At 46.9% G+C, this 24,425-nt stretch overlaps 2 protein-coding genes across 2 annotated transcripts in view; both read right to left on the bottom strand.

The window, feature by feature from the left end:
• Nucleotides 1–18,816, bottom strand: part of LOC119401940 (protein sel-1 homolog 1) — a 32,833-nt gene extending 14,017 nt beyond the window's left edge. Inside the window, exons 1-8 of the mRNA XM_037668973.2 lie at nt 18,528–18,816; nt 11,538–11,753; nt 10,680–10,883; nt 9,458–9,671; nt 3,859–3,919; nt 2,753–3,111; nt 2,413–2,567; nt 1,260–1,463 (exon numbers count right to left, since the gene is read on the bottom strand). Of these exons, the coding sequence (XP_037524901.1) occupies nt 1,260–1,463; nt 2,413–2,567; nt 2,753–3,111; nt 3,859–3,919; nt 9,458–9,671; nt 10,680–10,883; nt 11,538–11,723 (1,383 nt within the window). The 5' untranslated portion in view covers nt 11,724–11,753; nt 18,528–18,816. The remainder of the gene's footprint in view (nt 1–1,259; nt 1,464–2,412; nt 2,568–2,752; nt 3,112–3,858; nt 3,920–9,457; nt 9,672–10,679; nt 10,884–11,537; nt 11,754–18,527) is intronic.
• A 2,793-nt stretch (nt 18,817–21,609) lies between these two features.
• Nucleotides 21,610–22,780, bottom strand: LOC119401939 (mitochondrial coenzyme A diphosphatase NUDT8). Its single transcript, XM_037668972.2, has one exon. It carries the CDS (start codon nt 22,608–22,610, stop codon nt 21,810–21,812), a length of 801 nt encoding a protein of 266 aa, XP_037524900.1. The 5' UTR covers nt 22,611–22,780; the 3' UTR covers nt 21,610–21,809.
• Between the last annotated feature and the right edge of the window lie 1,645 nt (nt 22,781–24,425).

The following is a 24,425-nucleotide window of genomic DNA, read 5'->3' as shown; positions in this document are numbered from 1 at the left end:
AGAGAAGAGATCTTGTGAGGTTATGCGATATACGCACGAATGAACAGAGCGATAGCCAAGCACGCATGTACACAACAGTCCAGGAATTCAATCAAGAGCTTGCCATAATGATGGGTCAGTTTAGCACGGTTCATTTCATTCTATGCTTTTCTTCTCCGCTGATCATGATGTTAACAGAGGCAGAGCACTGTTCAAGTCACTGACAAACTGCAGAAAAGAAAAGAAATTGGAATAAAATTGCTACTCCATCCAGGCCCTGTAATTCCAATAATCTAACGTGCACCTCGTTCTTGTGGGTACAAAGTACTACAAGACAACATGTACATAAATCAAATGTCCACGACTTAATGAAGAAGGCTGCAATGTCATGGTAAATGTTCATTCTTTCCTGTGTGAAATTCGCAGTCACATTTCTGCGTATTAGCACACTTTTGAATTGTTTCCTATCACAAAGACGAATTTACTTTTGAAAAAATTCAGCCACTTCCATGCCATGAAAACAGTCAGACAGCGAAGTTGGAAGTGCACGAGTGCATGTCACTGGCTAGCCAGATCATGTGGTGTCGTAAATCCGCCGCTAGATTTGAAATAAGCGTGCTTACACTTGATTGGGCAAAGCAAGATCACACCTGGCAGAATTCCACCAGCGCAGCCGCAATCCTGCCAAGTGTGCGCTCCCCGTTAGCTAAGGGCCTCTTCACACCCAGGTGTCTTGCCTTGATTTATTGCAACTAATGTAAGTCTCCAATTAGTGTACTTTGTCGCCTAAGCTCGAGCACTACACATTAGATGAACAACTGTGGGCCATCCAGCGAGCTGAGGAAGCCACCCGAGCCCAAGGGCTCGCGGCCCATGCCTAGGCCGCAGCTGAGGCCTAGGCAAATAAGGTTGTTTCGTTCAATCTAATTAATGTAATTCATGAAAGCACAAATTGCATTTCCTTGTCTTTGTTTACTACAATTTATGTATGTCTCTCATTAATGTAATTAACGAAAGTGTGAATTGCTTTACTGGTAGTTTGTACCAAAAGTCATCGTCGTTTCATTTCATTTTATTTTTTTTTATTCATTTACCCCTCCGGTGACATGCACTGCATGACGACTACTGCTACCACCACAAGCACCACCACCATCACTACTACTACTACACCTACTACTACTACTACTACTGCAACGGCACATGGTAGACTAAGACAGCATCGCTGTAGAAAGGGAAGCCCTTTAATTAAGACGTCAACAAGAAAGTGGCACATTGCTGACCTTTTCGGCAGCCATGGAGAAGTACTTGAAAGCGGTTTCGTTGCTCTGGGGCACCACCGAGCCCCCCTCGAGGAACATCTTGCCCAGGAAGGCCATGGCATTGGCGTTGCCCGTGTTGGCCGCCTGGGTGAAGTAGCCCAGGGCGCGCGAGTGGTCCTGCTCCACGCCCCGGCCACCCTGGTAGTGGAGCTGGCCCAGGCCCACCTGCGGACACATCCAGTGTACACTCAGTGTACAATCGGTGTACACTCAGTGCACACTGCTCGGGCACAGAGACTCCACTTCCTGCTTAGCTGGGCGAGTGCAAACCCTGCAGAACTTCTCAAACACTGTCAATGAATCTGCCTCACAACAACCAAGAGGGTTTCTTGTTCTAGTAAAACCTCACTGATACGTTTGTTTGTCACATTTTCTTGGCTATTACATTTCAGAGTGCCGGTATCATTTTCAATAAGATGTCATGTGTACTAGTTTTCCATTTTCCTTACAAGGCTGTTACTTCTAAAAACTGTGATGGCACCTATGTTGACTGCTACATGTCAGCACTAAATATAGCTGTGTGCATGTCGTGAGGCACCGCCCTTACAAGGAGGAGCAAAATTGACTGTCGTGCGTTAGTGGAACTCAATGAAGTGGCTAACACCCGCTTGCAAATCCACATGCGCGGGCACATAGTGCTCCTAAAAAGAGCAAAAGCACACACGCCATTTGACCTAGACCTTTGCCATGTATATTAACGTTCCTTACAACTGACCAACAAACGAAATGGTCGTTGCAGTGTGTGCTCTGTGATATCACCCTCTTTTCTTTACAATCTCGCTTACTAAAAAAGCTTTCCCAATGAAAAGAGTCCTGATCAGATGCTGCATTTTACCAGATAAAATATTCCTTTTTCATAACTTCCTGAGAAGCGTAACAGTGGAATTCTATTGTATACGCTACGATCCTAATGCTCTCTAAGAAAAATAGTTTAATAGCTCAATCAAACGATCACAGTGCCACAGTTGTTGTAGTGGTTTGAAAAATCATTCAAAGTTATGTAGGACGACACACCTTGAGAACAGATCAGCCCTGATTAGGTCAGGTGCCAGAAGCAATTCAGTGTTAACATTTTAAGGCTACAGATTTTTAAGACATCAATGTGCAAACATACCTGAGCTTGCACATCTCCTTTATCGGCAAGGAATTGGTAGTACTGGATCAAGTCGTCGTCTATGAGGCCTGACGACGAGCCCGGGTTTTCAACTTCATCTAACAGTCGAATTCGCTGAATCAGTGTCGAGCCGCCCTTGTTGACATCGTGCTCCACTAGATGAAAGAGAAAGCGCAGGGGAAAAAAATTTGTTTTCATTTCTAAGTTGCATCTACATTTGATTGTACTTCATTACTGCTATTTCTAGGATTGCAAACAAGCACAACGACAATATCAACAAACAAAAAAAGCCGTTGTTTTCACTATTCCAGCCTGTACATGAACTGAACGCACAACTTACCCACTTTTGCCACCTTCCGATAGTAGGTCAGTGCCGCCTCGCAGCTCGTGAGCACGCTGTTGCCGTACCAGTACCGGTAACCCAGGGCCATCTGGGCAAACGGGTTGCCGCCCAGGGCCCCGAAAGTGTAGTAAACGAGCGCCTTGGCCTGGCTCGAGTTGACTCCCAAGCCAATGGCGTAGATGAAGCCGAGGTACATCTGGCCTGTCGGCGAGCCCCCTGACGCCAGGGCCTCGAAGTATAGTCGTGCCTTGGTCACGTTCTGAGGGACGCCCTCGCCAAACAGGTACGCCTCGCCGATGGATTCCCGGGAGACCGTGTGGCCAAGGTCGGCTGCTTCCTCCAAGAGCTCGTACGCTCTGCAGCAGCGTAGGAGCATGTTTTGTACTTGGTAGAGCAGCCAATGATGCTACATTGTTGGTGACTAGTTCACAGCAAGTGTATAGCACAAAGTTAAATGTGGACGTAAAACCCTACGTTATCAAGCCAATGGAGGCTGGCAGTGTACCTCAGCTTGCATTGATGAAATGTATGGCATTTTATAATGTGCATGCAATCAGTGACAAATATTAAATTTGCTTCCAAAAAACCCTTCAGCTGCATTAAGACTGCCAATTGGAAAGCTGTTTTCATCAGGAATAGTAAAAAATGCAATAAAAGAGTGAAATTCGGCTCACAAACAAATTCGAAACAAGAACGCCACGCTTAAATAACAGAGCCCAAATGTTAAGAATCGCTATACCCTCTCTCTCAAATTATTTTAGTTCGAAATGGCTTTGAAATGGCTGCAGGTCTGAGATTCAAGTTTCCTTCTTGTGGTGCTCATAGCCGGAATCTCAAATATGAAAACGTATCAGTAGATTTTCCTATGTGTTGACGTTAAAGCATTGTTGTGTTAAAAAACGGTTTGATGTAAAGGATAATTTGATTTACTTGAGTTTGATATAGTCGGGTGCAATTGTACCGCCTTAGAAGGCATAAAGGCTACGCTTGTGGGAATACAACTCTTTCTTGTTTCAAAGCGAAGTCGCAGCTCGATCTGAACGTCCCATTGCATTTTAGACGCACCATATCTCGGAACAAGAACCTTGGCGATGCCCACATACTTTTTTCTGTCAGAGTCTGTCGAGTTGAGCAATGCCTTGGCTGCTTCATAGAGGCTGATTGCTGCAACAAAAAATATACAGAAGTTAGAGACTATGACAGACCACAAACACTAGTACTTCAGAAACCATAGTGCACTAACAAACGCGGGACAAGAAGCAATCAGGACAAGCGCTTGTCCTGTTTACGATGAACTACCAACACACGCCCAAACATCCTCTCTTCTACAAACACCATTGTCCTATGGTAACCTCTCGTTAATTTCTGACATCAAAACTTAAGAACAATACATGCTGCCTTTAGTGCATGCCGAGAGCGACACACAACACAATTTACACCGAATACACGACTCCTTTGCACGAGCTCCTAGATAAGGGGGTGCACTAAAACTCTCGGAGGCAGTGTGGCTGGACCTAAGTCATAGCGACAACGACCAGGTGGACACGTCATCTGCATAAATGCTACTTGAAGGCTGCTAACAAGAAAACTGCAGTCAAATCCTGCTACAACGAAATTGACGGAACGTGCAAAAAAGTTCGTTGTCGCGGAATTTCATATATATACAGTCGAACCTCGTTAATACGTACCCGCTTTAAGCGTACTAACGGTTAAAACGTAGTTGCGACGAATCCCCGACCGAGTCTCATAGAGCCTAATGCATTCGCTGACCGCTTAAGCCGTAGTGCTTCGCCCTACGCCTACCAGTTAGTGCGTACCCTGCGTACCGCGATAACGTTTTGTGCCATAAAATTTTACTGTGCCGCTGAACTTCCCGACGCCACAATTTGCCGCCAAAGGTTTTCCGTCTTTTCGAGAAGTGCGTAGATTGGTCGATGACTGATTCCGACTTCCGCGCGATTGCGGCGACGCATTTGCGGGTAAGCATCGGGAAAGAACGAAGGTGAGGCAGCAGCCACCGACGAACGTGCCAGCATGACTTATCGCCGACAACCTTATCACAATAAGTATCTTCCAGATATCTGCTCGGGCACGCGTGCGGCACAGCACTGCTTTAAGCCTACTGCACGCTTTTAATAGGCGACAACCTGAACGCGCTGGGCCGCCGATCTCTGCCGCCTCGTTGTGCGGGGCCGTGTTCAAGCACGCGCCGCTTTGTAGAAACGAAAGCAGCTCGCTGTTGCGGAGTCGAGCGTTGCTAGTCGTGGGCGACGAGAAACCTCTTTGCATAGACGCTATCACGCTAAACGCACGCGTACGGTTCAGCAAGCGTAGCGCTGTTGTAACCATACTGCACGCTTTTATTGGGCAACCACCCAAACGCGCTTCCGTCCGCTGCCAGGACCACTAGAGCGTCGCGGAGTGCGCATCGCTTGCAGGAAGTTCGTCATCGCCGCGTTAACCGAACAAGCTCATCTGTGCTCATCGCCGCATCTGTGCACAGTCTGGAGCGAAGTGGGTACGACGAACACTCTCACGACAAATGCGCGCATGCGGTACAGCAAGCGGCCCCGCGGCCCGAGCTGAGAAGGCGACGCGCTGCACGCAACTAGCCAGGAGACGATCGGCTCCATGCAGTGGTACCGCGTTTCACTGGAACTGTGTCAGATTTCATTTAGTAGCAGAGCGCGGTACACACGCACACACATATATCGCGGAAAGCCGACACTGTCCGTTCCGTCGCTACGTCGGTCACTGCGTATACAGGACCCTGTAATAGTTCTGAAATGCTCCTTGGCGTCGCCACCGCGCGCTATCGGCACTATCGGACGGTTGTGCGAGAGTACCAGAATCTTTTCTCCAGTTTGGCAAAAAGAAAGAAAAGGCTTTGCAGTGGGTACTTTAGGCAATATTTGCTGTGGCACTGTATTTATTTCTTTTCTGGCGGCGATGGCGTATGCGAGGAGATGCAAATTTTTACTTGGTGGTTAATGCGTACTACCGTTTAGTGCGTAGTTATGCGGCGTTCCCGGCAGGTACGCATTAACAAGGTTCCACTGTATACCACAAAAGTTGGGAAGAACTCGTAATTATGAATCGTCCTTTGGTCCCAGCAAGTGCAAGCACTACTTTTGCATACTCTCGCTAAGTCAGACGTACTGAACCGCACATCGAATGAACGTCTTTTCTCGCGTGAAACACGCAAAAAGTTACAGAAAACTTGGAGCTAAACTTGGGGTGTGGGTTATACGCGAATTTCAGTGTGCAAGTTGGCGAAGCATGCTTTCACTGTAATGCAAGGAAGGCGGCTTTGCGTCAATACGCAGGTATCTTTTTTTTTTCCTCCCGTGGTTTGTAGTGGGCGGGGGGGTTGACGTTTATGTGCAGGGGCGGGTTATACACGAGAAAATACAATATTCAGGGTGCCCTCCAAGCGTGCTGAGCACGCAGGGCCACAAACGAGTGTGCCAAAGCTTCGCCAGAGGCCAACTGAAAGCTAAGCGCCGAAGCTCCGCACTACCATAGCCGTAAATGAACGACAGGAATGCCGTAACGCTTCGTGCCGTTTTTAAGACTTTTTTTACTTTAATCTTCTGCAGTGTTAGCTGCGTACCTTCAAAGCTTATTCGCTATTGATGATCGTGATGACAGCAACCGCGGTTTCCTGCCCAGCGGTTACGGCAAACGGTAGTTCCGTTTTCAATCTGTGCGCGCTGACCTTGCGCATGTTTTCGGCACTGCATCGCTGCTATCTGTGATCGTGTCTACCGCGGTTTCGTCCGCAGCACTGCGACAAGCAGCATTGCTTTGAGTCGGTGCGCGTTGGATGCGCGCATACTTTCGTGGTACCCTATGATCACGTCGACATGACCGCATTTGTGTTCGCAGCGGTTGCGGCAGAATGTAGTTACGCCTAGACTAGGTGCACGCTGGCCGTGCGTGTGCATTTATAACGTCGTCGTTGCCATTCACGATCGCAGGACCAGTGACAACGAGCAGTATTTTTGTCTTGAGCGCTATGTCAAAAACATGGCAGAAGTTCTTGAACGATTCCACCGCGGCCCTCACGCACATCAAACCCGCTGGCAAGCATCACGGTAGATGGACAATCTGTCGCCGAGCATCACAATGGCGAGAAATTTACCGGGATGTGCGAGTGGTGGCAGAAAGCGTGTCTCCAATGAAGACACGGGTATTGCGATGCGGCTGCACGACTCTGGAAGTCACGAACCAAGAAGAAATTGATGATGATGATGATATGTGGTGTTTAATGGCGCAAGGGCCAATTGATGGCCAAAGAGCGCCAGTTCATGAGACAAAGGATGTGAGCAATGGTTGCGGTAAGTAGCTGTAAAGGGGCCTTAAAATTCCTCGCGCTAAAGGCGGGTAAAACATATATATATATATATATATATATATATATATATATATATATATATATTAAAATCATGACAGTGACGTGAAATATGAGTAGTGGAATGAATGGTAAGTGGTCGCAAGAATAAGACTATGAAGATATGACATCAGCACGAATGCCTCGTCAATGCCCTTGAGTCCAAGGGCCGCGAGGCAAGTGCTGTCTTTAGCGTATTCACCGCAGCAGCGACCTCTGTTTAGAGGCCGTGCTACGGATCACCTTGATATATGACATGAAAACTCCGTACGTCGTTTAAAAAAGCAGACAGTGACTGATATGTAAAAAGCGGGTCCCTACCGATGAACATTGAAGGATGAAATGGAAATTGCTGCCGGTAGGGTAATAAAAAGTGCTTTTTTTCTGATAGCATCGAGTTCCTTGCACTGAATGAGGACGTGAAGGACAGTGAGTGGCTGACCACATCTATCACACAAAGGTGGCTCGCCACCGGACAGAAGGTGTGTGTGTGTACTGTATGTGTGACCGATCCTAAGTCTGCAGAGTGTAACTTCTGTGTGGCGTGATTTTGATACTGGCGGCCAGTTACCGAGATGCGGTTTGACAACGTGTAGCTTATTTCGTGTATGCATATCCCATGTGGTCTGCCAAAAGGCTCTGAGCTTTCTTTTCAGGAAGTGTTTTAGGTCTAGTGGGGGAATAGCTAAGGATGTGTTGTGACTGTTTTCGTGGGCGGATGCTGCAAGCTGGTCCGCCAACACGTTGCCTTGAATCTCGCGGTGCCCTGGCACCCAGCACACTACGACATGTTGTTCGAGTGCGTATATCGTGCTTAAAAGAGAATACAGCGAGACAAAGACGGGGTTTTTGTGTCTTTTAAGAGTTTTTAAGGCTTTTACCACGCTTAGAGAATCTGTGTAAATCACTGCCTTTTGTAGTTTTAATTGTTGAATGCGTTTAACGGCCGCAAGTATCGCGTAAGCTTCTGCCGTGAAGATACTTGATTCAGGGTGTAGAATACCGGAATCCGTAAAGGATGGCCCGACGGCTGCGTAAGACACAGAAGTATTGGACTTTGAGGCGTCTGTAAAGAATTCTGCACAAGTGTATTTGTGTTGTAGTTCAAGGAAGTATGTACAGATATGTGCAATAGGCGCGTGTTTCGTTACTTCCATGAAAGAAAGATCGCAGTCTATAAGCTGCCACCGCCACGGCGGTAGTTGTGCAGCGGGAGCCAATATTTCGCTAGCCACTCGACAATTTCTTCAACCAAGAAGAAATTGTCGAGTGGCTAGCGAAATTTCACGTAAATCCTAGGCAAGCTCCTTTTCCTTACGTGGTTACTCACGCGAAAACTACGTTGAAGCGGAAGTACCCAGGAGAAGTATTCATTGTGACGAGACACTTTTCACATTGTTTTCTATGGGCGGCTGACGGCTGAAATTATTCATAGTAGCAGAGTTCGTTGTGGCGGGATTCAACTGTATACAATTACCAGCCTGCGGCTTTGCCAAATTAGCTATCATGATACATACAATTCACTCACGATTCTAGACTATGCTAAACTTTGCTGCAGGTGGCCTTTAAAGGAAGCTCCTAACCACACCGAGTTCAAAGACAAGAGAGTGGTTTCTTTCTCGCCTTCACTACCTTCTCTACGGGCACTATCTCTTCCTCGCCACTTATTTCTTCACAAAACACGTGGACAGTATCAGCACTGAGCATTCAGCATATCAGGATTTCGCACTTTTCGATTACACACTGTTCTCTCTGCTTGCACAGTCGAAAACGTACAAAACGTACCGAAATCAGTTGATTGTGCACAATAGTTGCGCAAGACAAGGCAGAATGGCCGTGCGACTGCATGGAAAAGCAGGGTAGGAGACAATTCACAAACGATATCCCTCGTATATGGACCAATAGAGAGCACATTTCCTCATGACATCACATGAACAGCTGACGCCACGAATTGTACCGAAAAGACAGGAAATGCCAGGAGAAAATAACGCACTATAGTCGGATACAACTTTAGAAGTCAGCGGCATTCCTCCTCAAAGGCGGATGAACACAAGCCTGCACCAATGGGCGCGCACTCGGGACTGACGTCATGAGCGGGACGGCCGGTGGCTCCGCCTTCGGAGAACATCGGTGCGTACATGAGCGGGACTATTTCTTCAGTCGCGGAGGCGATCGGATGCCGCACTTCAGTCGTCTGGGCGGGGCCTCTCCTGACTTCTGAAGTTGTACTCGACTATATAGTTCTTTGTAATCTCAGAGGTTGTTTATGGTTCCTTTAAGCCTAAGCAACAACCGGAACTCAGGCTCACCTCTTTTTTCCTCTTCGGTCAGTTCTTTAGGCACTGGTTCAGGTGGCGTTTTCGTCGCACCAGTGGTTTTTGCAGAAAGCGTGTCAGCAGCGGCAGCATCTGGTTCTGCATCCCCTTTAGCTGGAGGAACGGTGTGGTCATCCTCAGGCCCTTCCTCCGCTTTCTGCTTCGCAGCAATGTCGTCTGTAGTGGGCGTCATCTCTCCATCCTTTCTCTGCGAAGATCACGTGACACCACATGACGTGTGCTGCTAGGCAACTTAGGAACTTTCAACCAAGGCACGGTTACGATACGTGGCAAATTGCCCGCAGTTCTTTGAACATAATATAAGTGCTATGTCCCAGTCAACTTGTCTCAACACCTCCGCATATTCCTTGCAGTACCAAGTTTATAAGTGTCACAAATTCTGCTCAATGTCTCCCTTTTCCAATATAATTCACGAATGTGAAACTGCAACTGTACAAAATCTACACCCAAGGTTAGATCTTGCACACAGTCGTAAATACTCATGAATGTGAACATGGAAACGACTGCTGCCACCATAGCTCAATCAAAAAGCAATGCATGTGTAACAGAGAGGGTGTAGATCCTACCAACTGCTAATCCTTTTTTAATCTTTTTTCATTAACCTTTACCCTATCATTCAAACACTTCCACTTAAAAACAACATATGTATTTCCCTCCCACACTTTCCTCAGCTGCATATCTGCTGGCTTCATATTGACGTGCATACTTCATTGTCTTATTCATGTGACCATTTCTCACTAGCTACGAAATGTTAATGTTATCGCTCAGCACAAGACACGTGGCATTCATGTAGCGGAACTTTCTTGAATGTTATCTTCGAAACTAAAGCAAAATGATCTAGTCTCTAATTGAACAACATGCAAGACGTGAAAGTGGTGCACATTCTAGAAAGTGTGCGAGCCCCAGTGATTATGCTGGAATGGACGATGAATCAGGTATAAATAGTCAAAGCGCATGAACCACAGGCCACATTTCGATGATCAATGAAAGGGCTCACCACGCACGTCGTGCTTCGAGTAGTGCTTGTTTTTTTTGTCGGGCACAAGCGCATCCGATAAAAGGTTACGATTAGTGATTCACAGTTTGGGTACTGTGAAATTCTTTGCCATCACAACTAGACAACAGTATGGTGGCGACTAACAAAAACCCTGCCTTGCAATTCCGCCTCTCTTGGTTGAAAAACTCAGGCACATACCTCTGACTTTCGCATCTGTTCCTCGGATGTGTCTTTGCTGGGTGGCCGCACGGTCTCTTCGACAGGCTTGGGCTCGAACCGGTTCTTTGTGCTTCCCGATTCGGGCGCTTCCGCAGCTTGTTGTCTCGACGGTTGTTCCTTCTCCTCGTCATCATCGGTGCTCGTCCTTGGTAGCGCTGGAAGGCGGACTTCAGAAACGGGTTCCTGGAAAAGTGTTGCATGGCAAAGCCATTTAATTTTAAATCTCACGAGTTGGACTACAAGTCAAGTGGTATTATAGGGTGACCCGTTAACAAAGATCACCGGAACACACTCATTTTTGCAGCGGCAGTACTACTCGCCCACCATCAGACATGCATTGCCACTTTTTCGAACTAGCAGCATTATCCTCAGAGTCTGCGACCCTCTCTCAAGCTGCAGACAAACAGCCTTACAACCATGAAATGATGCATTCCATGAAAGGTTAATGATAGAGAAAGGCTGTCATCCACTTGTTTGCAGTGTGACACTATTGCGCTGCAAACAAGTGGATACAAGGAAAATTGATTGAATTTCCTTTTAGCTTTGCACTTTGAATGTACAATGGCTACAATGCAACTGATCTGCCACATTCACTGCCCTGCTTCAAGTTGTTGTCTAATTTGCCTTCACACTACCAGCTTGCCTGCTGACTAGCTCGGTTAGTAAATCGATTGCCTCAGAAAAGCATTAGTCCGGGGTTCTAACCCCGAACAAGGAAAAATTTTTTTGTCATCTAGGAAGCTTTATTTCAGAGTAGTAATCCATCCATAGTTCCTTACCGCCTTGCACTACGAACAGGTGGATGTCAATTTTTACCCATCACTAAGAAGTACGCACCTGCAGCTTGATCTTTTTGTCGTCGGCGCTCTCGCCAGAGTCGTCGGAGCGACGCTTTGCCGGAGCGGGGCCATCTCCGCCAGCGCCTTCACCACAGACGAGACCGGCAAGGGCCACAAGCGCCAGGAGGCACCACGTGAGCCACCACGCCCGGTACCACATCCGCCTTCTCAAGCCAAGCTGCATTGTGCCTGGCTTGTAAGGCTAGTAGTACATCTGCGAGAGCAGAGCAGCAAGTGTCAGAGACGTACGGATGGAAACACAATAAAGAGAACCACGGGACTAAACCGCAAAAAGAAAATGTACAGATATTTGCATAACTGTGGCACACATGTTTTTATGAGAAGGCTACTATCACTTTTCTGACCACAGCTCATCATGTTGTACTTTCAGAGGAACAGCTGTATGTTTTCACGTGCACCCTGTGAAAACACTAGATGCTTCAATTTTTATTTATTTATTTAATAATGCCAAGTTGCTTTATAAATTAATACAAAAGGAAAACATAAGGAGTCACTTAAAACGAACAATGATACCAAAATATTACATCACGTTTTTTCTGTTGCAATAAGTAGCTAATGGCCCACTTATCATGGCTGGAAACATTGTTTGCTCATGCATATGATGGTTAATTATGTGGAGATGTTGTTATAGTGCCCTGTCGCAGTTTCAGCTTCAGGGAGCGTCGAGAGAGGCGGGACCACAGAGGTTGGCTTTATTGTAAACACAGCCACCCATGTGATTGCACTAAACAGTGCCACGTGCCGCTCATGGAAACGCGTGCACACGAGCACCGCATGAACAGCTGCGGCCGAAAGCACACGCAAAGAGCATGGCAGCCAACACAAACTCACGATGTAGGCGTTTGTTTGCTTTAAGACCAATTTGTTGTCAATGTCACGCGATGCACTGTTTTGTGCTCAGTTGCGTGTCATGCACTTTAATATTGGTTTTAATTATATTCTAGGCTGTGTCTGCCGTTGATATTGCGTAGATGATGTGTGTTCACACACATCTATCTCAAGTTTTCTCGCCTTTGAAATATCGTGACAAGATGACCTGCTTTCCTTTAAGCAAAACACAGCTCAGAAAAACCAAAATTTTGTTGTGAAGTGCATAGAGCAGTAATGCTTACTGCCAAGCTGGTAGATAATGAGACCAGGGCTTGAGGAGTAGAATAAGACGAGGGCCAAGATTAGACACCAACGAGCACACAACTGCTGTGTCTACGCACGGCTCCTTCACGTCTATTCTTGATCCTCATCTTGTCTTGCACCTCCCAAGCTAACTCATGCGACGTCAGTGACATAAGAAGTGTGAAACTTTGGGTGTTTTCCAAGCTTCCATGCTCGTCGGAGCACTGCTTGTGCTCCGATGAGCATGCACTAGCAGTGTGGATACACACATGTGCACTGTGTGCTGCTAAGCTTGGGGAGTGGGGCATAGATAGGAGTGCGCTGGGTTCTCGTTTAGGGGGGGGGGGGTTACGTTTCACCGCAGCCCCCCCCACACTCTTTGGTAGAGTCCGAAAGAAAATGAGCTCCACAATAGACGTAAAAATGAAAATGAAGCGATGATGTGCATCTCACAAAGGCGTGCCATTTGGTGCCGGCTTTCCAGGATAAAGGTGGGAAGGAAACAATCTTTTTTTAATGTAATGTCAGGGGTTCCTGGTCGCCGTTGTCGTCAAAAAACGTGAGTGGCCATAACCTTGTGCATTAAAAATGACGTGAGACATCTGACTGAGTAAAGATATGCGGCAGAATTGGCACCCCCCCTTCAGATGATTAGGGGGGGTGGCCGGCCCCTCTGCCCCCTTTGTATGCATGCCTATGTAGTTGGGACAACCGAGACATTGGGTGTTGATACAACAGTGAAAGTGCATATCCTTTTTGAAAAATGACGAACTTGATCTGCACAGCATTTTGCTGCAGAAAGCAGCAACTCTGAACTGACATATTTGATGTTGCAGCTGGGGAGTGCGAAAAAGCAGGAGAGCTAGTAAAGAATACTTCAGAAGTTGAGACAAGCATGTTCACATACAATTAACCTTAGGCATTCTTGCACTGCACAACACACTGTGTGGCACCTCACTCAAATAAATGAGGGGGGGGGGCAGCCACCCCTCCTATCATCCAAGTGGGATACGACATCTGCCCTGCTTTTACTCGGCCAGACCTGTCCTGTCATTGTTTAATGTGCAGGGTTATGGCCACACAGGTTTCTTACAACAATGGCGGCCGAAAACCCCTGATGTTGCATTCCAAGATCTGTTTACTTTGCACGTTTAGTCCCGTAAAGCAGGGGACCAAAGGCAGGATATTGTGAGAAGTAAGTCATTGCCTCATTTTCAACTTTGCATCCATTGCAAAGATTGTTCTCTTTCAGACCAGACCAATGCAAGGGTAAGCGCGCCTATAAGCACTGTGCACCTTTAAAAAGCTTTGCAATATGCTCGGCATCTGAAGTACTGCTGGCCGTTTCTTCATTAGTCTTGGATGGCCCCCCTTTTATAATTCGACCAATCAACTTCCACTGCTTTATTTATCCTTCTAGTGAACACCAGAAGCGTCTTCAAGGGGCTAAAAGCTCTCGTAAGCAACTTGACTGGACCAAGGAGGCGTTGCCCGTGACAGCACAATAAAGAAGCTGAAGATGAATTCGCCAATCAATGGCATTATCTATCCGGAAGAAGAGTTATATTCAGCACATTTCTGTATGACCTACATGAAGAAACATTCCTCATCTGAAGGCTCTCTGAAAGTGGTGCGAAAAGAGAGCCAATAGTGATGTTTGCATGAACCGCTTCCATATTTATGATGCATTTAATTATTCGTTACATACTGCCAGCCTACTTTAGAGGCCTTGGGCAGGAGTGGTAGCAGAAATACAAGACACATAGGCTAAATACGGTCAAGCAAAACATATCAGAGGTCACACACGCATCAAGGCACACACACAAAGTGAAAGGGAAGAAAATAAAAACAGAGTAAAGATTACAGGTGAATAAGCCAAGAAATGACTGATGTTGTACGTAGAAAAAAAAGGAGCATGAAGCAACAATCTGTCAAGCAATGACATTTGTAATATGTGCAAACAAAGGGAATTCATTTAATTTATATTGTTGCGATTGTAACCAATGACATGGCCGTGTGAGTCAGCACCTTCTGTCCAACTTGCTTTCACGTTTTAACACAATAGCATCAAAGGGAGACACTAAAGTGAAACAATAAGTTAGTTTAGACTGACAAATTATACTCTGAAAACTCCAGTGTTGTTAATTTCACCACCATAGGTTTATTAATAGATGAGAAAATTAGTGTCGAAGGTCTCACTTCTAAATTTGCCGCCAAAATGTCTGATGGTGACGACATGAATTTCAAAGTGTGTTTTTCAAAAAAGGGCAGAAGTTCAGGGGAAGATGGAACCTTGAAGGGACAAAATATTCGTGAACACGGGCTGTCACAGGAACCGACATTTTGACAGGCAGGTTTGTCCTCAAGTTCCACTTGACGTTGACACCTGCAGCCTTGAAGAAGAAAGTCCGCCTGTTGAATGTCAGCTCCTGCGACACCCCGTGTTCACGAACTCTTCAAAGTATGCTTTTGTATTTTGGCCATATTGGCTCAATGAAATTTCCTGAAACTGGGCATGTTAAGTCTGCGGCTCCCTCAAGAGGCAATGTACGTCGTTTTGCCGATTGGCACCTATGTATGCCCTAGTAAATTCTAAGAAAAAAATAAAGTATTTGAGTACTTCTGCCACACAACTATAATCATCATCCACCTCGAGTTATCATCGCGGTGCCGGCACTTCCCGGTCACGAACGGGGCGCATGATATCAGCGTGACATAGGTATGATTCTTGATAGGAAAGTGACGAGGGCTGGGTTTTCAAGATAGGAAACGCGAGCAAGCCAGATGATGATTATTGTTGTGTGGCAGAAATACTCCAAAAATACTCGATTTTTTTCTTAAGAGCGTAGACACCGTCAAAATCTATGACGTCATGGTGACTAGTGTGGAAATTTCACAAGGTGGCATTTCCACCGTTTTCTTTTTGTGCATTTTCTCGCTTACTGATCGTCCTCTCACAGAAAGCTCGGTGTTTTTGGAATCGTGAAAGACTTATTGACGAATAAGAGGAAAACCATTTTCCTCTTTAGTGCCCCTTTAAGGAGCTCACTTTGCAGGAATTCCCGCATTGGTAGTGTTAGTTGTGAGCGAAGAATTACAATTGATGCAAATGATAAAAATCAGGGGTCCAAGCTGGAATCGAACCAAGTCTTCAGCGTGGCAGTCAGCTGTTCTACCACAGACCCACGCCAGTGCTTGAAACTGCCTTTTGAAAGCAGACGTGGATTAGTGCGAGGAGCCACATTAAAAAAATTCAATATTGCATGGAGGAAGCGTAGAATCATGCCAGGCATCGCACCACGTCAATCGCACGAGTGGGTTGTTTAAAGGCCCACCCATTACAAGGCACTCGGGCATAACTGATTATCATCATCAACCACAGCATCAACAAAGTGTGCAGCTGCGTAGGTGCGCGAAATGCCTTGCAGACATGTATTGGGTACTTCGCTAATTCACGAAATGATGAAATATGTCGTAGTGGGCACTTCACAACTGTACTTGCAGTAGGCATTCCAGGATAGTTTAAAACAGCCAACATTACGTGCACAGATGTTCTTTTCCTTGGGGCACAGTTGAGGTGTCCATCGGGAGGCGAAGCGTGGCAAGCGAAAGAGACAACGGCACAAACAAGGCCCCATTACGCTATCGTGTTCCACTCTTGACAGGAAGCTCAAGTGTTCTTCACGCTTTTATGTGCTTTATCTTTTCGATAATGAGCAGTTAAGAGCTTCAACGTCAAAGCAATGCAATGAAAGGTACAAGGCACGGCAAGCTAGAGCCTCCAGCATAGAGATTTAGTAGCTGTAGCGTCCCACTGTTAAGGAAGAGGGCACAGGTTTGCTTCTCGGCCACATTTTAATGGAGGCAAAATGCATGAACAGCGGTGTACTTAGTTTTCGCTGGAAGTTCCAAGAACCCCGGACGGTCAAAATTAGCACGGAGTCCCTCACCATGCCTTGCCACATAATCATATCGTGGTTTTTGCACATAAATACTCCAGCATTTAATTTCATGTTAGAGCTTGCAACTAGAAGACAGTTACGTCTAGTGGTGCCCAAACATGGCAGGTCCCCAGATTTGTCTCAACGACAACAGATCCTCGGGTAAATGCTTTGAACATCGACACATATTGTATCACCAAGTGAGAAGCCATTTCCTTTAATGGGACACTAAAGTCGATGTGGATTGATAAAATAGTTTTCCAGTATCCTCGTGGTGCTTGTTTCATGCCGAGGAAATGCTTAGTTTGAAAGAAAATAGTGTTTTAGTGGTTCACATACAGTTAGCGCAATTAAAACTCCCCGCCTCCGAGAACGACCTCATGATATAGCATTCATCATGCCCGCATTGCCCAACAGCCAGTGTTGCAGAGCAAGGCGTTTTAGTGGAGCAGAGCCCAGCGAAAACAGAACTTGCGTCCTTCTCAAGAGTAACATTGAGTTCTTTTTTGCATGAACCAGACTGATATGCATTAGCATAAGCGTGCGCAGGGTTCCCCTTCAGGGGGGGGCGAAGGTTCGTCGCAGCGCCCCCCCCCTCCCTATTATGTCAATGTATGCGGCTGCCTTTGCGCCCCTCTTCTCGCCCCCCCTACAATGTATAGGGCTGACTTTGCACCCCCCCCCCCCCCCCCCTGCGCACGCCTATGTGCATTAGTTGCATTTTATTCAGTCTTGTGACGCAATGAAGTGTTTTTTTTTTTTTTTTTTTTGTCTAGTTTGAGCACTCCTGAATATTTTACTGAGACTCTACAACATCATCGGGCTTGAGTTACAGAATGTGCCACTGGTGGTGCAAATGGGCATCCTACCTTAACTTCTCGATCACTAAAGTGCTGTTGCGTAAAATATTGACGTTTTAGATGTTCTCAAGCATTGACCTTTCACTCTGACATAAAATGGCATTTGCTTTAGCGTCCCTTGAACAATGAAAAGGAAGATATAAGACGGCAACAAAGAAACAAGCTTGGTACGGAAGCTAAAACGCAATCACCGTCTCAATCCGGACGATCTGGCATGCAAGTTTCGGCACACGCTATCCGGCTAAAACGATGAAGGCCGGAACGTGATCAGGCCCGACACGAAGTCGCAATATCCGTATTTACTCCGCAAAGCGCGGAAACAACGCACGAAACGTTCGGATCTTCTCAACTTTATCTACCACGTCCAATCTGTCGCGGAGTACCGCCCTTCTGATATTCCCGGCAAGCCAAAGTCATCAGTCCCGGCCTCTTTTCAAAGCGAGCTACGTCGTCAAAGACAACGTTAGTACACAGTTGGGTTAGGAAATAAAAACAAAAGCGCGACAACTGGTTAAACGCTGCCAAAACAATCGTGGTTTTGGTCTCGGAGGAATGATGGATTATTGCATCACCGATTTGGATGCGCCGAAGGTTTCACGTTGTGTATGCCAAGTGTTTGCAGCAGAGCCGCAAGCGAAAAGGCTTTTGTAAACACACGAAAAGCTGCGCTCCAGGTCGACCGAAGGTCTCTAACAACACGTCACTCAATAACTACGTGGCTTTAGGTGTGCGGACGCTTTGCCGGTCACGTAAACAAAACTGTCCGGCCCGTGTTTCTTAGTAAACAACGCGCTTCGATGACGGGTCGATCGGCGCATCTTCTAAAACATCAGCGCTATAAGAAACTACAAACCGGCCTCTTGACCTCGTAGTGACGCAGGGGCGCAAAAACCAGAACGTCGATGCGACACACAAAACTTCGCTTCTCTTAACAGGGCGTAAAACAGGTGCGAGAGAACGCGGCGGCAGCGGTACTGACTGTCTTAATAGCCGACGACGCAGAAAGACGTCGAAATCGGCTAAACCGAAAGCGACTGTCGCTAGAATTCTCACCTGATCGATTCCTCTCACTTGAGCTCGCTGTGTGGTGAGCTCGCAAGGTGTGGAGGGGGGGGCTTGGTCTGATGTCGTCCGCTGATGCCGCCAGCTGCCCGAGCGCATCATACCGGACCTTCGCACCGCGCCATTTGATGCGCGACTTGATTCTTTGTGGGTCGTACCAACACTGGAGTTCGGTGCTCAAACCTGCGGGGCTCGGGTAACGCGACGATTCGTGCGATGCCACGTAAAGTAAGAGCACATTGCAGCCGTCTACGAGTCGATGTCTATTGGGTCTTTTCGCTAAGGCCTGTTTGATGGCGGGGCTTCCTTAATCGTAGTCGAGACGCGTGATGGCGCTAGCGGACAGTTTTCTAATATGGGTGTCACGGGGTGTTTCGATCGCGATCGAACCCACCAATGGGGAATCGACTTTTCTCGACCACGATTTGCTCTCTCCCGCGCGTAGCGCGAATAAACCAATAGCGATTGAGAAATTCGATACAGATCGTGCTTGATCGCGATTGAAAGCGCGCCGTTTGATACCCGACACGACGTCTTCGTTTGAAAAAGTTGGCGACACCCGTATTATAACATTTTGTGCTGTTCGCACACTTGCCGACATCGAACGAAAAAAAAAATTTAGGTTCAATTTATCGTAAAAATAAGCTAAGCCGTGTGTCCTGCCCAACTGTCGGGTAAGTGACAAACGTACACCTTCTTTTTTTTTTAGAGCGATAGCTCTACTTCCGCAGTTAGAAACTGAGAAAACGCCTTTGTGCATGCGTTTGACCTTCAAGCTCAGCCAAGGTCAAAGCTGGCGAATGACCTTCACCGAACGTACGCCATTTTTGCGCGTACATATTTGAACGTACACCATTTTGTAAGCCATTTTCGCACCATTTGTGTGGCCTCAAGATGAGTCTTTCATGACGGCACCGTCAGAGGCGCTGGCTGCATTTAAGTTTACAGCTTTTGAGGGAAATGTACTGAGAAATAGTTTGCATATAATGGGAAGGAATAAGTAGCAAAGAGAACATTGATATTAGCTGAGGCAGGGATGTTCTCTCTACCCGCTGTTATTCATGCTGTACATTGTGAGAATGGAAAAAGAGCTAGAAGGTAGCAACATTGGTTTTAATCGGTCACACAAACAGGCCGGCGTGATGATTGAGCAGCAGCTCCCAGGTTTATTTTATGCTAAAAATATTGTCTTACTTGCGGACAGCCCAGATGATATACAGCGGCTGGCGGATATATGCGGAAGGGAACGTGAAGCTCTAGGACTAGGATTTAGTGTAACAAAGTGTGGATTGATGGTATTCAATGATCCCAATGATCAGGCGGAGTCAATACAGGACCAAGAAATACCGATGGTAAGTGAATACAGGCACCTCGGAGTGTGGGTGAATGAGAGTGATAGATACATGGGGATACAAAAAAAAGCCTCGGCAGCAAAAGGATAAAGGAATGTTGCAATAATGAAGCACAGAGTGTTGTGGGGATACAATAGGTACGAGATGCTTTGAGGTCTGTGGAAAGGTGTAATGTTTCCGGGGCTTACTTTTGGGAACTCAGTGGTGTGCATGAGGGCAGAGGTGCAATCAGGAATGGATGTAAATCAAAGGACAGTGGGATGCCTTGCGATGGGCACTCATGGGAAGACGACAGATGAGGCTGTAAAGCGAGATATGGGATGGGCAAGTTTTGAGGTGGGGGAAACTTAGAGCAAAATGAGGTTCGAAGAGAGGCTAAGGAATATGAAAGAGAGTAGATGGGCAGAGAAGGTGTTCCGTTATTTGTATAGGAAGAGCGTCGACACACAGTGGAGAAAAAGAACTAGGAGGCTCACTAGTAAATATACGGCTTGTAGTGTAACCAATAAGGCAACAAAGAGTGTTAAGCGAAAAGTCAGAGAGGCAGAGAGGATTTATTGGTTAGCAGAAATGGAAAAAAACACCAGCTCTGAGTAACTACCGAAAGGGCAAAAACGAAATAAGGAGGGAGGCATTTAATAATAATTGAAGGGAAAGCGCTTTACCGCTTGAAGCGAGGTCGGGTTGCCTTGGAACGCGCAATTATAAAGTGAGATTCAGTAAAGAAGAAAAATTTTCATGCTGTGGGGAAGCTAAGGAAACGACGGAACATGTTCTGATTTAATGTGGAGATATCCACCCGGGTGTGCGTATGGGCATGAGCCTACGTAAAGCTGTGGGTTTTCGGGACAATGGAAAGCTGAACATGTCAACGATAGAAATAAGTAGAGACGGTTAGAGTATTGGTGGCAGAAAAGTAGAGACAAAAGACAAAAACATTAATAATAATTCTTGGGGTTCAACGTCCCAAAACCACGGTATGATTATGGGGGACGCCGTAGTGGAGGTCTCCGGAAATTTCGACAACCTGGGGTTCTTTAACGTGCACCTAAATCGAAGTACACGGGCCTCAAGCATTCTCGCCTCCATCGAAAATGCAGCTACCGCTAAAGGACAAAAATATATAGTGGGAAAATTAAGGTCATTCTGCCACAAGGGGCAGAATGCTAGGCTGTGAATTCATGTTTTTTCTCTATGGTAAGATCGAATTCATCAAAGTAGTCAAGGCATTAGGCCAACTTAAAAAAAGTTATTTTTTTGTTCTTTTTGTCGAGCCTGGTGGTGCACGTCTCAGCCCCATTATAAAGGGGACACTCATAGCATCCATCCATCCATTCACTGCGCGTTCACACCGAGAGTAGAGTGACCTACCGAGAGTGCCGAGCAGTGTCTGTGTATTGTTGTGTAGTGCAACATATTGGTTCCCTCGTCGTGGCGAGTTGAATCGTGTATCATTGACTTTCTGTCGTCCTTTAAACCAAGACATGCAGTAATGCTAAATCTCTACAAACCAACGGTCCTGTCCTTTCCAAATGCATGAAAAACAAAAATCACTCGACAAACCTGATTCAGGCACCGCAATTTTGTATTTTTCTATGCCAGAACTTACGGGCTACATTCGCTTCTTTGAGTAGGAAAAAAGCGCGTACCATGCAAAAGAAGATGCATAAGACGAAAGTTCAAATCTATCTACACTCATGAACCGTATTTGACAAAAGACACAATGCGTAGCAGCGTTTATTGGTAAGGCCACAAAGAACAGATTACAAACATCAACACGTACTGCATCAAGCGTATCTCTTCGTCACCGGTGTTCTGAGATGACATCAAACGAAACTAAACGTCATATTGAAAACTAAATATCACATCACCTCTCTGTGCGGACAGGAAACATCCCACGAAACGACAACGCTTCGCAGGATTAATTCTTGATGTACAAGCTTTTCTTGAGCACCGAGCACCTCACTTCGTGATGGTAAGCGTCCGGCAGAAGCGTTCTGAGGAAAGCGTTCAGCACCATGGCCGTAAGGCCCCACACCTTGAACTGACCCGCCAGAAAGACGGGCATCGAATAATCTCCACCACCATGGCGACTCCTGAACTGCGTGTAGCGCAGGTTCGACTTGTCGCACAGCTCTTCAAGCGTCCGCACGAACGCTAGCTGAACCTCGGCGTCGTTAACGTTCAGGTCGGCCTTGAGGTCGATGTCCCGACCAGTTTCGCCCAGCATTCCCAGTACGACGGTCATGGACAGTTTGTCGCGAGGGTTGTAGAACGTCGGGAAGGTGCCGAAGATCTCCACCTTGCCCCTGCTCACGCCCAGCTCTTCTTCCGTCTCCCTCAGGGCCGTGTCCACGGGGTCGATGTCTTCGGCGTGTTCCATGCCGCCCGGGAAGCAAACGTAACCCCTGTGGCGAGGCAGCCGGTTCGAGCGCAGCGTGAACAGCAGGGACGGCTTGCCTCCTTTGCTCGTGCACAGCGGGATGAGAATGGAGGAGCGCCGGATTTCGGAGTCCGGCCTCGCCGGTTGCACGGTGCCCAGTTTGAGCTTCTTGATGCTCTCGAGGCAGGACTGGAGCTTGGGACGTGCGAAAGCGTCGTCCAGTGCTGGTTGCGACGACGCGGAAGTGCTCGAAGTCGCCGAGAAGCGAAGCGCGCAGTGGTGCGGTCGCACCGCGGCGCCTAGCATCCAGCGAATTCTCACGCAGTCGCGGATTGGCATCTTACGTCTGGCGTGTAGGAGCTCGTGGGCGTGGCTGAGGAAGCGTTCGCACTTGGCCTCATTCGCCGCGGCTGCTTCTGAATACGAGTTTGCGGAAAAGTTTACGACAAACTCGCACCGTGACAGGAACAATCCACCCTTGTGGACACCGCCATTGTTGTAGTTGTCAGTTGTCTAGCTCACCCCCGCTATGGTTGACGCTATCGTCGATGCAACTGAATCGATACATTTGCGCGTGCGAAGTGCATCTGTATGTGAAAATTATGTCTAATCTAGTCAAAACTTTAAAGGACACAGAAAAAGTTAATGTTTGCCGAAAGTAAACGCATGAAACTGAAGGATGCGTAACGCCGCAGTTCTGGTTTCGGTTTTGTAAATAGCGGTTAAAGCATGATAAATGTCCATGGATAGTGTTCAATCACGCGTCGCAGAACAGAAAGGTATCGGAGTAAATATTCGTAACAGGGTGAGCCATATATCTGCTGCAGTAAAGGTCTGAAAACTACTCGTGACATGTTGCAATCGAATGAAGTTCCGCCATCGAGTGGTGTATGTGAAGGAGAGGAGGAAAGACAAGAGAAGGGGAGAGGGTAAAGCATAGTATTCTATAGTATAGTTTAGCAACGGTAAGGGAAGTGAAGGTGAGACGGTCTGATGCAAGGGGCAGGAGGAGTGATGTGAGGAGGGTTGGGAAAGGGAATTGAAGAAGAGGGGAAGCTCCGCCGTTTCCTCAGACTTCGCACCACTGGTGCGTAGCTGCTCCATTTTTTCTTTAGGTTTACTCTGAATTACTCTGCCATTTGGAGTGGCACAGTCTCTAACGATAAATTCTGACAGGAACACTATAAAGCGGGAAAAATGCAAAGAAAATTAAAGCCAGTTGCACGCCTGTGAAGTCTAGCTGAAGAAATTTCAGCGGAGCTTATTGGCCGCCCTGGACTGGCGTTGAGCCTCCGATTAATTCTGACAGGCGAAATAGATTTTTCTGTGTCTTTAGAGTTTACGAAAAGAAACAGATAAACACCACACCACACATCTCACAGCACATTTATGATTGACATTTCTCGACGCCAGCACAGAGCAGCATACCCGAAGTTGCTGTTGCATTCCAAGAGCTGTTTACTTCCCATCAATTATACTCCCGGAAAGCCAAGGACCAAAGGCAGGCCATTATGAGAAGCACGCCATCACTTCATTTTCGTTTTTTCATTCACAAGCCTGTTGTCTTTTGGACAGGGCCAATCGGGGCGGGGCCAATAGGGGCCAATGAGTTTGCCCCCCCCCCCCTGATGGGAAAATTGGGAACACCTGCGCACGCCTTTGGCGTCAACGCAAACGACGCAAAAAACTACTTGATCAGAGATCATATTATGACATCAAGGAAATATACCCAGCCGAAAACAGCTACGAACAAATGGAAACGGTGAAGGAGACAGGAAAGCGGCTACTTCACCGTTTCCTGTGTTCGTCTGTTTTCGGCTGGGTATATTTCCTTGATGCAATGCACCAGCTAGCCCAACAACGAGTTCTACTAGATCATTATGACGCACGGATGCCAAAATTTGAGACGTAATCACGACGTTAGTATGACGTCACATTACATGGCGTCACGTGATGTCGTTATCAAACGAAATTAGAGTTTTAGCAAGTTACGGAAATACGGGACGCAAATACGTACGGTACGGGACTACGGTAGCTCCTTTGCGTCCCCAAATCGACAGGTGCATCGTTAAAGGCTGACAGGCAACAAGGCGTGACAACTCACTGTAATTTTTGAAAAGGCCTTTATGGTATTGGGGTGCCTTCACTGGAATT

This window comes from Rhipicephalus sanguineus, chromosome 8, assembly GCF_013339695.2.
Source record: "Rhipicephalus sanguineus isolate Rsan-2018 chromosome 8, BIME_Rsan_1.4, whole genome shotgun sequence".
Classification (NCBI taxonomy): domain Eukaryota; kingdom Metazoa; phylum Arthropoda; class Arachnida; order Ixodida; family Ixodidae; genus Rhipicephalus; species Rhipicephalus sanguineus.
This window is presented reverse-complemented; position numbering and strand designations above follow the sequence as displayed.

Coding starts and splice junctions, on each gene's coding strand:
- LOC119401939 (XM_037668972.2), bottom strand. CDS start 22,610: ATGCCAATCCGCGACTGCGTGAGAATTCGCTGGATGCTAGGCGCCGCG.